Below are 15,089 nucleotides of genomic sequence, written 5' to 3' on the forward strand. Positions count from 1 at the left end.
CTGTAAATGTATAAAGCCAGCAGTGTTTAAACCTGCTGTGATCATTAATAATAGATTCATGTAGCATTTTTCAATCATGCCTGCTAAATTCCAAAGACAAGATTAAGAATGACGAATGACGTTTTTTTCTCATGTGCTCATTCTTGTGCTCAAGCTAAGTAACTAGTTGTAGTTCTGTTACTCGCCGATGAGCTCCGCCGTCTGACAAGAGCCGAGGGTGCAGAACAAATTAACGCCGACTGACGCTCAAAAACCACCCGACATTCCCGAATTGCCAACTGTCAGCTTGGTGTGTCCCGGAGTTTAAGTTCTTATCAACTGTTCTTAATCTAGGTTTATATATTTAATTGGTTAAATATGATAATACTTTTGGAGAATGTGAATAACATTTTGGAACTGTACAATATTGTTAGCAAGCCTTTAACCAACGGTTGTTCAGGCTACAGGTAGGCACGGGTACTAAAACCTGGTAACAAGTGCAGTGATTGGAGAGGCTTGTGTTGTTTAATTTGAAGTGTTTAATTTTGTATCACATCTTATTACTTAACTGTAAGATTTTATGATATAAAGGGAAATAAATATCATCATCAGCTAGAGAAAAACCCATATCAGTCGACCTATAGTATATTGTAATCATTTTATATAAGTCTGTCTAGTTTTACCCAGTAGAGAATTGGTTTCTGTTTAAGTATGGGTTTTTTCCAAGTTTTCTCCCTCATTTAATCTGTTATTTCCTCTGACTTACTTACTCTGGCAATATTTGCATTAGAATTTCTGCAATTTTGTTTTTTTGTGAAAATGTCTATTGTTTAAAGTTTTGTACTAATAAAGTATAATGTATGTCTAGACAGTGTAATTGAATTGAAATAAAAAATGACCAGGAGTAAACCTATGTTTTTTTTTTTTTTCGAAAATTAAATAATGAGTATGTAACAGAACATTGCAAATGTTACCCAATCTTGTGTTGAAATAAGCCAAAGTTATTATAGCTACCAAAAATGGAATATATAACCTGTTTATTTGATAGTGATCAACTAGTTATGTTGTAGATGTGCAGTATACGTTACTTTTTTTCACTCATTGTCTGTCTTTATTCTTTTGTAGACCTGCCCTTGCAGAGTGGCCATTCAGCACAGTATGAGAGTCCCCACTGGGGACATACACCCAGTGCTTCTATAGGCACAACCACTAATAGTGGCTGGGATCAACTGATTATAGACAAAAGCGATACAGAGGAGTGGCCTTCTATTTCTCGCAGCGAAAGCCACATCCCTGCAGGATGTCCATCAGATACTGAAATTGTCAACAGCAGCAACACAGACAGCATGAGCATGGCCACAGGGGGCAGCCAACAAGGACACTTTCCCACAAATCATCCCAGTAAAGCCAGTAACAGCCACTCAGGATGCATTCTCTCCAGCCAGAGTGGGGCCAGTAGAGGCTGGGGCTCTGGCCCATCTCTTGCTGTTGCTGCAGAAGGAAAGAGTGACAACAGCAGTGCATCAATGGGGGCCAGGACCTGGGGCTCCTCTAACTTTAACTTGAATTTGAATCCCAATGCCAACCCCTCTGCCTGGCCAGTTCTGGGACATGAGGGGGCGGGCGTGGGTGGCAGCTCTGGAGTATCCAACCAAGCTTCTTCTAATATTTGCAGCCCACCAGGTGCTCCATCCTCTGGACCCAGCAGTAGTGGCAGTTTAATTGGGGGCAATGGAAATCCTGCTGGAAACTCTGGTAATGGTAATAGCACCACCGCCTGGGGTGGTATGGTGTCTAATGATACCTCTGAGCCACACTCCTCTCCTTCCACGAATGTGTCTTTTAGCTCTGAACCTCAGAACCTTAACACTGAAGGACCAAATCACACTAAGCAAGAGCCCATTATCCTTGCCAACAGTCGGCCTAACTGGGGTGTCACCCCTGTTGGCATGGGCTCTTTTGTCCAGTCTCCAACAGGAAACTCAAAAGTCAATGGGGAGGAGGGGACCGTTTGGGGTAATGGAGATGCCAAGACTGCCAATAGCTCCAAGGACTCTGGCTGGGATTCAGGAAGTGGATGGGGTCAAGCAGTAGGCTCAGGCACCCCTGGATGGGGACAAGCCTCATCTAATGGGGACTGGGGTAAACATTCCAGTGAACCTAAAGGGTGGGAGTCTGCAGGATCTCCCACTCAAGAACAGCCACCTAGTTCTTGGGGCAGTGGGCCTAAAGCTCCAGCTAGCGAGGGAAGCAGTGACAGCATGGATGGTCATTCTCACAGGAGGGAACACTCAAGAGACATGGCCCCACCTCTCCTGCCTGCCCAGGACATGGACCCAAGAGTTTTGTGCAACACAGGATGGGGACAGACCCCTGTGCGTCAGCACACAGCTTGGGAGACTGAAGAAGCTGCACGCTTAAATCACAAGAATGATGTTGGTACTGAAGCCTGGGGCTCATCTTCTAAAGCACCTCATATGGCACATCCACCATCTCATGGTAGTGCCAATCCAAGTTCTGGACCAGACTCTGGGGGCAAGAGTGATGCACATCGCCCCACTGCAGGAACTACTTCAGGCTGGGGATCATCCAGTCAGCCAGGCTCTGGATGGGGAGATAACACCAAGAAACCCCCTATTGGTCCAGGGCGTTGGGGCAACCCACCACAAGGAGGCCATAGTGGTAGCTTACAAAAAAGTGGCCAGTCCTGGGTCTCTGAAGATAAGTCTCCTACATGGGATGACTCCCATGCAAAGGCAAAACCTCAGGGTTGGGGAGAGGGCCCCAAGCCATCCCATGGTTGGGGCTCTGACCCAGGAGGGGACAGTGGAACTGGTGATGAGTGGGGTGACTCTGGAGAGGGAAAAAAGAATGGACCGTCCACCTCTTCCTGGGAGGGAGATGGAACAGGATGGAAAGAAAGCTCTCGTGGTTGGGGAAAACCATCCACAGGTGGTGGCTGGGGAGATTCACAGCGTTCCAATGCCTCAACACAGGGTTGGAACAACAAGTCTCAGGAGGGTGGCAACGGCAGTAGTGCGGGTGGTGGCATGGGTTCATGGGGAGGTTCAGGCTCTATAAAACAGACTGGTTCTGGTTGGGGAGGAAGCAATGGGGGCGGTGTCAAACATAATCATGCTGCAGAGCCCACAGGATGGGAAGAGCCTTCCCCTCCCTCCATCCGACGCAAGATGGAAATTGATGATGGTACCTCAGCTTGGGGTGATCCAAGCAGTTATAAGAAGACAGTAAACCTCTGGGACAGAAACAATCCTGGAGTGCAGAATAAAACAGGCTCTGGAAATGCCAACAATCCCCCCAACAACCATCACCACCATACCCACCATAGTCAGCCTCCATTGCAGGGCCATGGTCATGGAGGGCCAGTTGCAGCCAACAACCATATCACTCCTGACAATTCAAGCCAGCATCAATCTGTGGCTCCCCATAGCAGAGCACCCCTGATGACCACAGGTAATGTCTTTGTCTGTTGTTCTGCTTATTAAGCTTCATTCGGGTCATTTAAGGGATGAGTTTGACATATGACATATGAAGTAGGGGGCATTATAAGGTTATGGAAAGGCATTATGAAGTGTTTTTTGTGTAAAAAAAAAAAAAAAAAAAAAAGCTTACTATCCATCTTGGCATAAAAATTGTTTTAAATGACATGCTATTAAGAATGTGGCACAAAAACTTTGAGTAACTTATTAAATGTTAATTTGCTACAAAAAATGATTCTTACGTTCTTTACTGTTAGTGTTTGCTGTGTTTAGCTGAACTTTGCTCTGAAAAATATGTGCTATGGCAGTTGCTCGTCGCTGACCTCTAGTGATAGAATAGTGTGGCACTTTGCTGTGTCCTTGAAATGCTTTTTTAGCATTATTTCAAAACTGAAGGCTGTTCTTTGTTTGAGCTTTTGAACAAAATTGCCAATTAAAAGCAGCCAAAGAATTAATGGGGTTCAGATTGTTACATTACTTTAACATTAACAAAATCACAACCCCCTTTGCCTAGGTAGAATTTACTGCATATCCTGCCTCCATAATAACTACAACTACAAATTGTTCCCACATATCATTTGCAATAGTAAATAGAGATTTTTGCCTGTTTTAACTGAGCTGCCACTATTGAAATATCTACTGAAGCATTTGAAATTTCATAAATCAGTTAGAAAATGATGTTGCACATTAAAATCCCTGTATTATTTTGAGTAGCCCCTTTTTCTCCCCACTCAGTCCTGATGCATACTATGCTGATTGCATCAAAATATTGGCACATTCTTTTCATAATTTCTTCTTGACTGTTTCCGGACACATGGCATAACGAAACTACCTAATAATAATAATTTCAGTATATAAATACCGAAGTCAAAAATGATTTGTTAATAATTTGAAGACCATATATGAACATAGTGTCAGTAACAGCACATGCAATGCATCTGTAATTCAATGTCTTCACCTTTAATCAAGTTGTCATATGACCCATGGAGCAAAAAATAATTTTTATGATGGAGGTTTATGCGGCTTGTGCTTATCATCACTGCAACAGTCATGGATTGACCAGCCATTTAGGTCATGCATGCATGTAATTGATTTTGGAAATGTGTTCATTGGTTGCAGTAATTGCGTCTGTTTAGATCATTGCCGGTATGTAGTTATTATCTTTCAGATTATCAGAAACTTGCGTTAAATAAATCTCGATTAGTTTTATAGATTGACATTCACATTTTTTTAATTTGCTTGCACATGAATATACTTTTTTGTGGATTGCTTTTATAAAAGAAATAATTTCTTGCCTTTGAGTTACCTCATGAAGAAAAAAGCCTTGATAATAAGGCGTGTTATGTTAACAAAGTTTCTTGCATAGAAATTAAGCAGGTTTTTGGAAAATCTTTGATGCCCTCTACTGCTAAATTTCTGCTCTGCATCCACTTTGCCAATTCAGCACTAAATATGGCAGCTTTCGGATAGCCAGTGCCAAAAATTAAACACACTTTTGTCTGGCATCTACTAATTTAAAAAGCAGTTTGTAAAAAGTCCATGACTGACATAATTGGATCCAAGCAGTGCATGTCAGATGGTTTGTCTCTTCATATTTTAAGTGTAGCGTTCTTGAGGTTACCAGTGCCTCTCTGTACAGGATGGGGAGAAATGCCTAATGTCCACTCCAAACCTGAGCCCTCATGGGGAGAACCGGTGGCCCCTCCAGCAAGTGTGGACAATGGCACGTCAGCCTGGGGCAAACCCACTGGGGGCTGGGGTGAGAGTAGCCCCGAATGCTATGGCCGGACTGGAGGCCCGCCAGGATCTGCCCCCTGCAAGCCAGGTTGGTTTTAACAGCATATGTCCCGAGTTCTTTGCAGCTAAATCATGATGTATGTGACATTGACCATCATCAGACCTCATCTCAAAAACCGCTTACATATTGTGTAATGTCATAAGTCCCTGTTTATTAACTGTTACTACAGAAACAATAATGAACTAGTGCATCAATATTACGCTATTTATGTTCCAACTGGATTTACTGTTCCAGTCGTGCTATTATTTGAAAATAATGCACATGTTCTGGCCAATCAAAATCGAGTTCACAATTATTCAATGATGCGTCATTGAATAATAACTTATTGTTAGAGGTATTGGATGTAGAAGTATTAGAATTTCATTTATTGTTATTGAAAAGACATTCTGGTTAAATATGCTACATATGCTACAATTTAACAAAACTTAGGTATAACAAGCAGTCATTTAGATTTTTTTTTTTTTTTTTTGTCGTAGTTGGTGTAAAGTGCGAACAATACGGTTTCTGAACCACACTGACCTCTACTGTTGAGCAAATGCATGATCTTATCTATTTTGTTTCAATTGTAATTGACTGCCTGGTTTCTTAAATATTTGCAAAAAATTGCATATTATTTATTTTTCGCAGCCTCTAAATCTATGCAAGATGGCTGGGGAGGTGGAGAGGACATGGGCCTGTCGACAGGGCAGTGGGAGCAGGATGAGGGTGACATGTGGAACAGCACAGCCTCTCAGGAGAGCAGCTCATCCTGCAGCTCATGGGGCAACCAGCCCAAGAAAGTTTCACAGAAGGTCAGTAAAGATAGTTTAAATTAATGTACAAAAGTATTAGAACACCCGGCTTGTGCAGCTGTATGTGATTCTGCTCCAAACTGTACACAGAGTTGGAGGAACACAATTGTACATGCCTGGCATGAAATTTTCCCTTCACTTCAACTCAGACTAAAACCTGTTCCAGCATGAAATGCCTTTGAGCACAAAGTCAACTTGGTGAGGATATACCTTACATGGGTTAAAGTGGAAGAGCTTAAAGTAAAGAGGGAACGCACAGACACTTGTCATTCTTGCTGCCTAATAATCAGCCAAATTTGCAGCACAATCAGCAGAAGCACATATCAATCTTATGCTCAGGTGTCCACAATCTTTTGTTTATATAGAGTGTATGTGTTCTGAGAATAAAGCAAATAACGACAGAAAACGTTGCTTTTTCTGGTCTTACAGGCGAAGGTTCCTAACAAACAAGACGATGCCTGGATCATGACCCGTCTGATTAAGCAGCTGACAGATATGGGTTTCCCTGTGAGTGTTCTACATGCCTCAAAAATAAAAAAAAATATTTTTTTATTTATTTTTTTTTTAGATTTGCTGTGATGCTGTAATTATTGTACGAAGGCAGTATCGGCTTTAATGCAGTGTTTGTATACAAAATTCCATGATGTGTATCCTGATGTATTTTCCTTGTGATATCTATCCAGAGAGACCCTGCAGAGGAGGCTTTAAAGAGCAACAATATGAACCTGGACCAGGCCATGAGTATGTGTTGCATCTTGACGGATTCATTTCAGTAAAGTTAAGCATGTTTAGCTTTTTTGTTTTTCTTATTTTAACACGGTGCATGTTTCGGTTGTAGGCGCCCTGTTAGAAAAGAAGACTGAATTAGATAAGCGAGGGTTGGGAATCTCTGACTACAGTAATGGCCTCGTCAACAAGCCAATGAGCTGCAGGCCTTCAATCATCTCCAAAGACTCCTCCTCAGACCGTCCTACCTTCCTGGACAAGGTAGCTTATCTATTTTTTGTCTTACTTCTATTATCTGTTCAACATGATGTACTGAACTGTGTGATTATTCTCCACCGTAGGACGCAGGACTAGCGGACGATGCCCAAACTTCACCATTTATGCCTTCTCCCAGCCTGAAGCTCCCGTTGGCTAGTGCTGCCCTCCCTGGCCAGAGCCTTGGGGTCACAATGCAAAACTTGAACAACAGACAGGTCCGTCAGGGAGAAGAGAGAGAATGTTGGTTGTTTGACATTCCGTGTTTTCCCTCAGGCATTCTACGGAAAGTTGTTCCTCATTGTTATTTGGTGTGTGTCTATATAGATGCAGAGTGGCATGTTTGGCAGTAGTGGAACAGCACAAACCCGGGCCCTGCAGCAGCCTCCTCCTCAGCCAGCAGTGCCACCTCTCAGCTCCTCCCAGCCTAGTCTACGTGCTCAAGTGCCTCAGTTTCTCTCCCCTCAGGTGGGACCTTATGCAGTGTTGCTCAGAATTCATTGTAGGATGAAAAGGAAAGAAATTCATTTTAGATGAAAGGTTCATACATTTTGTGCGAATACTAGACAGCATTAGAAGTAACAGCCATATTCGTTTTATCAACCAATCTGATGCCAAATTACTGACATTTTAAAGAAAGAATAGCCTTTATTTGCCACGTATACATTACAACATAGTGAAATTCTTTCCCCTGAAACACAAGGGTTAAGGGTTTGCTCAAGGGCACAAGAGTGGCAGCTTGAACCAGCTTAAACCACCGACCTTCTGATCAGATCACCTCTTAATATGTACAGGAAATAAGTGAACTTAAAGCCATTTTTAGTGGGTATGATTTAAAATAACATGCTAGTAATTAAAGTGGAATTTATTTATTTATTTATTTTAACAACTCATGTAATTCAACATGTGGTCTGTCAGCATCTGGGGATATGCTAGATGTTTCAATTCAATGTTTGGCCTTCATTGTCTTTCCAGGTTCAAGCACAGCTCTTACAGTTCGCAGCAAAAAACATTGGTCTCAACCCTGCACTTTTAACCTCACCAATAAACCCTCAGCATATGACCCTGTTGAACCAACTCTACCATCTGCAACTGGTGAGTGTCAGCACGAGGCAGTACTACAGGAAACCTTTGATCAGTATAGACAACAATCCTTCCTCCAGCTGCAATCTTTTTCCAATGAAATGTAAAGTGTTAATTGCTCTTTGGTGTCTTGTGTGTGCGCAGGCATACCAGCGTTTACAAATTCAACAGCAAATGTTGCAGGCACAGCGTAATGTTTCTGGCCCGATCAGACAACAGGAGCAGCAAGTAAGCTTCTATACAGTATAGACATAAAACACAGGAAATTCTCCATCCAGTCTAGTACATATAATAATGGTGTTTTTTGGATTAGAAACTTGCATGCCCATGCTTTTATGCTTCATGGACCCCTGGGTACCACAGAGTGCACTTTAAGAACCATTGATGCACTTAATCTGTGGTTGAATCATGATGTAATGTTTAATTGATTGTTCAATGGGAATATCAGGTTGTGAATGTTATTGTAGGAAATGCAAATATTGGTTACAACATCCTAATTAGACATCTCTTTCTCTCTCTGTGTTTGGTAGGTTGCACGTACAATCAATAACATGCAGCAGCAGATCCAGCAGCACCAGCGGCAACTGGCCCAGGTTTTGCTGGTGAAGCAGCAGCAGCAGCAGCAGCAGCAGCAGCAGCCTCCTCCCTCTCATCCCAGCCTGCATTCGAGCACAGGCAAATCAGCACTGGACGCATTTTCTTCACACCAACAGGCATCAGGCCTCTCTGTCTCTGACCTGCCGACCAAAGAGCCGCAGTCTTCTCCCAACTCCTTCTCCTCTTATACTCTCTGTGAGTTTTGGGTCTGTCGTTCGAACGTTCTCTCTCTCCCACTTGTTTACAATTAAATGATTGTCATGACATTTTTATTTTATCGGTATGTCACTTTAAGGCACAATCTAAAGTCAATGAATCTTGCCTCAATAATTCTGTTAATAGGTATAGGAGAGAACTCACACATTTATGTTGTTAATTTAGCTCTATCCTTCCATTTCTCAGACTGCTGCAGACTTTTGACCTTAAAATCTTAATGCTTACAATCTAACTAGCAGGCTAGTTGCTTTTAGACTGTAAATATACATTCATTTGGTTGTCTAATTTTGTTCATTTAAAATAGCGACTGTTAATTTGACATCTGGGGCAGTTAAATATGGAATCATAATGATGGTCATTGACCTTTTATGAAACGATTATAGACTATTTAACGCACAAAAAAATGCTTTTATTACGATTGTTGTTTTCATTATTTAGCTCTTCATAATTTTTTTTTTGCTTGTCTAGCTGGATTGAATCCCAACATGAATGTAAACTGCATGGAGGTGGGAGGTCTGTCCATGAAGGACTCTCCTCAGCCTCAGTCGCGCCTGTCACAGTGGACGCACCCCAACTCCATGGAGAATCTCACTGGCAGCTCCTCTTCTATGGAACCTGGCCTCAGCAAGCATGGTACAACTGACCTGATTTTGCTTTTTATACAGATAGACATAGATTTTGCAGAGCACATATATAAGGTTTTTTCTGTTTATCTCAGGTGCCATCTCTGCAGTTCCAAACCTTGGTGCTCCAGGTAAACCCACTCTGGACGACTCCTACAACCCGTATAACCTGATGCAGGCCTCTGACTCTTCTGCCAGTACACTGGTGACTCCAGACAGCTGGGGCCAGAGCAAGAATGCAAATGACAAGATGTCCAACGGGACCAACATCAACTGGCCACCAGGTCTGTAATTGCTGAACATGTTTTCGCTTAGCCCTTGTGTAGATTAAAAATGATGTAAAACTCAGTATTTCAACTTGTCATGTGTCATCATGTGAAGCATTTACATCAGTCTTGTAACGGCCCATTTGAACTACATCAGAATTCTGCCCAGGAGTGCCCTGGAAAGGACTACAGAATATTGATCCTGAGACTGACCCTAATGTGACCCCAGGAAGTGTTCCCAGTGGCCCCACTATCAACACCAACATTCAGGATGTGAATCGCTACCTGCTCAGAGACAGGAGTGGAGGTGAGGAGATACTGTAAAGAAAAAATTGTAGCAAAGGTCACAAACAGGCTGTGATGGGCTTATTTCTTCATCACATTCAGCATAACCAGTTTTTATTTATTTATTTCTTCCTCCTCCACTTTGTTCTTGCATATTTTTATTTTGGGCCAAACAGGCTCCTCCCCAACAAATTCTCAGCCTGAGCCTCCAACCAGCAACTGGCCAGTGAATGGCTACAACAGCTGTTTTAGTCTGTCCTCCTCTGAGGTAGACAGCACAGGTACAATCCCCCTTTTGCCTCACCACCCAAGCCTACAATATCAGTAGGTTCCTGAGTGACCGCTTCCTGTGTGGCTCGCAGTATCCCATGTATTTCATCGCCTCATCCCTTGTTCACACTAGCGAGATACATTTTGGTTGTATTTTAGTCTCGGGTGCCACCATATATCTATATTTCTTTTTTCTTACTAGTTCATAAAAAAATGTAATAATGCAAATTAAATTGCTTTACATGTTGTAAGGATTTTATCAGCTATTAACAGATTAGCAGCGCTAGATACCAATCTCCAAACGCTCACCAGAGACAACAATGTTCTCTGCTAATTTTTCCACATTTGACTTTTGTTTAGGGCTAAAACGATTCCTCAAGTAATTAGATTACAAAAATTCATTGAGGCAAATTATTTGCCTCAATGCTTCGTTTAGTCCATTTAACTACACATGGAGCACTGTGATTCCCCATGGACTATTATTACTGATGCACCACCTACTAAACTCTGGAGCGCTCTGGACAGAATACAGAATGAAACATGTAGGAACATGGACGATTCAGGACAAAAAAATTGGCAGAGACTCTCCAAGTTTGGAGAGTGAGAAAGAAAGAAACTGAATGGTCACCGGTTGCTTTGTTCGTTGCTAGTGTGAACCGCACTAATTACAATTTTCCCTTCTTTTGAAAAAAAAATGTTGTGGCTGCTTCAGCTTTGGGGTGAAACGGTGTATAGCATGGTCTGCAGCTATAGGCTGGGTGGAATTAGTGAAGAGTTAGTTAGTAGGATTTTTGTCTTTAAAGCCCTCCCCTTGTTTATCACTGTTAGAAGAATTCATACCTATTTCACAGCTTTCTGAATTAAGAAAATTCATCACATTAGCATTAAGTTCTCTTGTTAGCATTAAGTTCTTTTGTAAATGAAGTGTTTTCCTACACCTCTGCTCATACAGGCAAGCTATCAGACATGAAATCCACTTGGTCGCCTGGGCCCATCTCACACACGCAGGCCTCACTGTCCCATGAGCTGTGGAAGGTGCCTCAGGGACCGAGGAACACTACAGCCCCTACCCGTCCTCCACCTGGCCTGACCAATACAAAGCCCTCCTCCACCTGGGGGGGCAACAGCCTAGGCTTGGTGCCTGGCTGGAGCAGCTCATACTCCTCAGGTATTTGTTATACAAGAACATTTTAGATGTTAATGTGCATGTACACAACTGAAAAAGCTGAGTAAACACGGCAGTGACTGAAATAAAACCATTATGACTCGGGTCCTGTGTATGGGTTGCTCACGGGTCATGCTGTGTAAGATTACCAATTGTTTCCAATGTGTAGTTTGGCTGTTATTTTTTGTTTGTTTGTTTGGTTGTTTTTTTTAAACTTAAAGTAAAAATGTATTCATTGCAGTCCAGTGCAATTTTCAAGGTTTAATTGATACATCTACTGAAACCTCATGTATCCATGTGGGCCATCCTCTGGACCAGTGAATGTTTTTTAATATATAAGAAACTCAGGATGCAGACATGGGTTAGACACTTCTCTTGCATGTTCTTGCAGTTGGGAGATTTATGTACAGCCATGCTGTGTTGTTGGACCAAACCAGCAAATGCAGCCTGTATTTAAGACAATTTGCTTAAGGTTTTAAGGCTTTTAAACCAAAATAAAATATAATAAAAATTGTATCTTAAGTTAGACTACACTAAGAGGCTTGTTATATTGATAAACTATAGTATAAAAAATAGCTGCTGTTTATTGACCAATAAATATGGGCCATTTTGATATTTTGTGACTACTTTTTCTAAATCTATTAATAATGTCCTGTAATGTCTTGTACTGAAAGTATGCTGTGCAAAAGAAGCAGAAGCACGATTCTTTTGTACATACAGAAACTAGACAAAAGGGCATTTGGTTGTGTTTTATTTCAATAGGTACCACATGGAGTACAGACAGCTCCAACAGAACCAGCAGCTGGCTGGTTCTAAGGAACCTCACACCCCAGGTACAGCAGGCAGACCAAATAAACATACACTTTTTATAAATACAATGCCTTGTTGTTTTGTCTGATTTTGTGTGCGTGACCGGGTTTGTCCTCTAGATTGACGGCTCTACTCTGCGGACGCTGTGCATGCAGCATGGCCCCTTAATCACATTCCACCTCAACCTGACACAGGGCAACGCCGTGGTGCGCTACAGCTCCAAGGACGAGGCTGGTAAAGCCCAGAAGTCCCTGCACATGTATGCAATGCAGTGCTTTTTTTTTTTTTTTCTTTATCCCCAGATAATGGTTGGTGTAGATGTCACTGTGTTCATGTATTACATTACATTAGATCCATGGATAAATTACAGTTAAGGCTTTTATGAACAATTCAACCGTCTAATATATCCTAAGAGTGATTCTGTAACTGTGATCTTAAATTCCTTACAATGCAGCGAATTAGCATTAGTAAGCTTCATGCTAAAGTGAAATCATTCAAAGTCTTGGAGTAGTCTTTAGCCAAAAAAAATTAAGTATGAAATTTAACTATGAGCCTGAAGGCACAATCCTTTGAGTTGTGTGTGTGTGTGTGTGTGTGTGTGTGTGTGTGTGTGTGTGTGTGTGTGTGTGTGTGTGTGTGTGTGTGTGTGTGTGTGTGTGTGTGTGTGTGTGTGTGTGTGTGTGTGTGTGTGTGTGTGTGTGTGTGTGTGTGTGTGTGTGTGTGTCAGAGTTGACATGATTTCGTCCTGTTTGTGTAGGTGTGTTCTCGGCAACACCACCATACTTGCAGAATTTGCTGGAGAGGAGGAGGTGAACCGCTTCTTTGCACAGGGTCAATCCCTCACACCCACCACCAGCTGGCAGGCCAACCCGGGCACCAATCAGACTCGGCTTGGGGGTGGAGCGTCTGTCACGTCGCACCCCATTGGCCACTGGAACACCGCCAGCCTGGGAGGAGGCGGCGCTGTCGGCGCACCTAAAGCGGGCAACGAGCTGCTATGGGGTGGTGTGCAGCAATACTCCAGCCTTTGGGGGCCACCCAGTACGGAAGAGGGCCGAGTGGTAGGCAGCCCAACCCCTATTAACACGCTGCTTCCCGGAGACCTGCTGAGTGGAGAGTCTATGTGAGGGAGTCGACTCAGGAGGAGAATTCTGAATATGAAAAAAAAAAAAATGAACATGAAACACAAAACACAAAAAAAGAATTAAAAACATAAATAAAAACTTGAAGAAATATAATTACGCAGGAGCAAAAACCAAGCAGAATCATGTGGTGATAATCAGCATAAGTGGAACTGTGAACCAAGAGACAGGAGGCTGAAGATACACTTGTAGAGGCTGCTGACCTTCTTCCTCTTCTCCTCCTTTTTATTTTGCATCATTTCAGTGGATTTTTGTGTTTAAGGTTTTTTTTTTGTTTGTTTTTTTCATGTGAGGCTTTGGTTACAGTATTTTCTAAGACTTTTGAAAAAGCGCAAGTGATTCAACTAAAAGGAAATTGAACCTTTAATTACGAACTTTCTCTTAATAACTGAAAACTGTGTATTTTACTACAACTGATCAGACAAGCTGCCATTTTTAAATGTCCCCTGGCACAAGCCTCTCATCGCCCCAGATACACCGTACGAGCCTTCCTCCCTACTCCCCCAAAGAAATGCATCATTCCTTTCAGCCCTTCCCTTTAGACTGTATCCATTGCTTGTGTGTGTGTGTGTGTGTGTGTGTGTGTGTGTGTGTGTGTGTGTGTGTGTGTGTGTGTGTGTGTGTTTCATCTGTTAACCTGGCGGGTTCGTTTAACAGCACTAAACTAGCCTTAACTGCTTACCAGCCCATCTCCCACACACTCACTCTGGGCTTACAGAAGAGATGGATCCAAGAATTGCACATTTTTTTCCTCACTTTTGAGCCAGCAGAGAAGAAAATAAATTCCATTCTTGACTTAGCACACAGGCCACAGCACACATCTGCTTTTTTTCCTCCAGACCTCAGCCATCACCCTTGTCTGTCCGCATCACTATTAAAGGGACAGACGTGCGGCTGGTGCTTACTCATCTGCAGGACAGGCTGAGCAAATAGTTGCCAGCGTATTGTGTGTGTGTGTGTGTGTGTGTGTGCTGCATTTAACCACTGTCTTCAAAACTTTAACAAAACACTCGGAAACACACCACGTACACGTCCTTTTCTTCTGCTCCATGAATGACCTCAAGTTATTTGTGACCCAGTGGGGGGAAGAAAAACAACAAAAAAAAAAACCCCGAAATTGTTTGTCGGACGTGCAATATGCCACAGACTCTTCCGTCCATCGTTATACAGATCTTATGCTGGTGAAGTTTTCTTTTCTAAATTGGAGGTGAGGGGTCACAACAAAGACATCGCCGGCATCATCGTCGTCCCTTATCCACCAAGTGCGGGGACAAAGAGGAAGACTTTCTCATGGTGTGTGAGCCTGTAGTGAAGACGATCACTAGCACTTCCTTAAAACAAAAAAGACACAAAGTGACCATAGCAGGATGCGGGCTTCAAACCAAATAAGTGTTTCTTGTAAAACCCAGTAGACAAGGTGCATTTTATGTTGTATTTGGTACAAATGAACAGAACAAAATGGACTGATTTGGGGAATGAAAAAAAATATGGGTGGTTTATCATAGCACTTACCAAGAGCATCGAGCTCCAACTTCAATGCCAACAAATCACACATGGAAAGCTGGAACTGAAAAAAGCAAAGT

At 42.4% G+C, this 15,089-nt stretch overlaps 1 protein-coding gene across 3 annotated transcripts in view; it reads left to right on the top strand.

Annotated features, from left to right (window-relative positions):
- Positions 1-13,913, top strand: part of tnrc6c1 (trinucleotide repeat containing adaptor 6C1) — a 51,595-nt gene extending 37,682 nt beyond the window's left edge. For 2 of the 3 annotated variants that reach the window (XM_083565740.1, XM_083565742.1), the window contains 18 exons: positions 1,105-3,453; positions 5,119-5,304; positions 5,905-6,068; positions 6,498-6,575; positions 6,752-6,809; positions 6,907-7,055; positions 7,136-7,267; positions 7,377-7,517; positions 8,025-8,144; positions 8,277-8,360; positions 8,663-8,924; positions 9,414-9,578; positions 9,664-9,852; positions 9,992-10,141; positions 11,342-11,557; positions 12,317-12,387; positions 12,484-12,623; positions 13,122-13,913. In XM_083565740.1, the coding sequence (XP_083421866.1) occupies positions 1,105-3,453; positions 5,119-5,304; positions 5,905-6,068; positions 6,498-6,575; positions 6,752-6,809; positions 6,907-7,055; positions 7,136-7,267; positions 7,377-7,517; positions 8,025-8,144; positions 8,277-8,360; positions 8,663-8,924; positions 9,414-9,578; positions 9,664-9,852; positions 9,992-10,141; positions 11,342-11,557; positions 12,317-12,387; positions 12,484-12,623; positions 13,122-13,491 (5,024 nt within the window). In that variant the 3' untranslated portion in view covers positions 13,492-13,913. The remainder of the gene's footprint in view (positions 1-1,104; positions 3,454-5,118; positions 5,305-5,904; positions 6,069-6,497; positions 6,576-6,751; positions 6,810-6,906; positions 7,056-7,135; positions 7,268-7,376; positions 7,518-8,024; positions 8,145-8,276; positions 8,361-8,662; positions 8,925-9,413; positions 9,579-9,663; positions 9,853-9,991; positions 10,142-11,341; positions 11,558-12,316; positions 12,388-12,483; positions 12,624-13,121) is intronic. The other variant, XM_083565741.1, reaches the window with a different exon arrangement.
- Positions 13,914-15,089: the final 1,176 nt, after the last annotated feature.

The sequence above is a fragment of the Silurus aristotelis genome, assembly GCF_946808225.1.
Source record: "Silurus aristotelis genome assembly, chromosome: 17".
In the NCBI taxonomy this organism is placed as follows: domain Eukaryota; kingdom Metazoa; phylum Chordata; class Actinopteri; order Siluriformes; family Siluridae; genus Silurus; species Silurus aristotelis.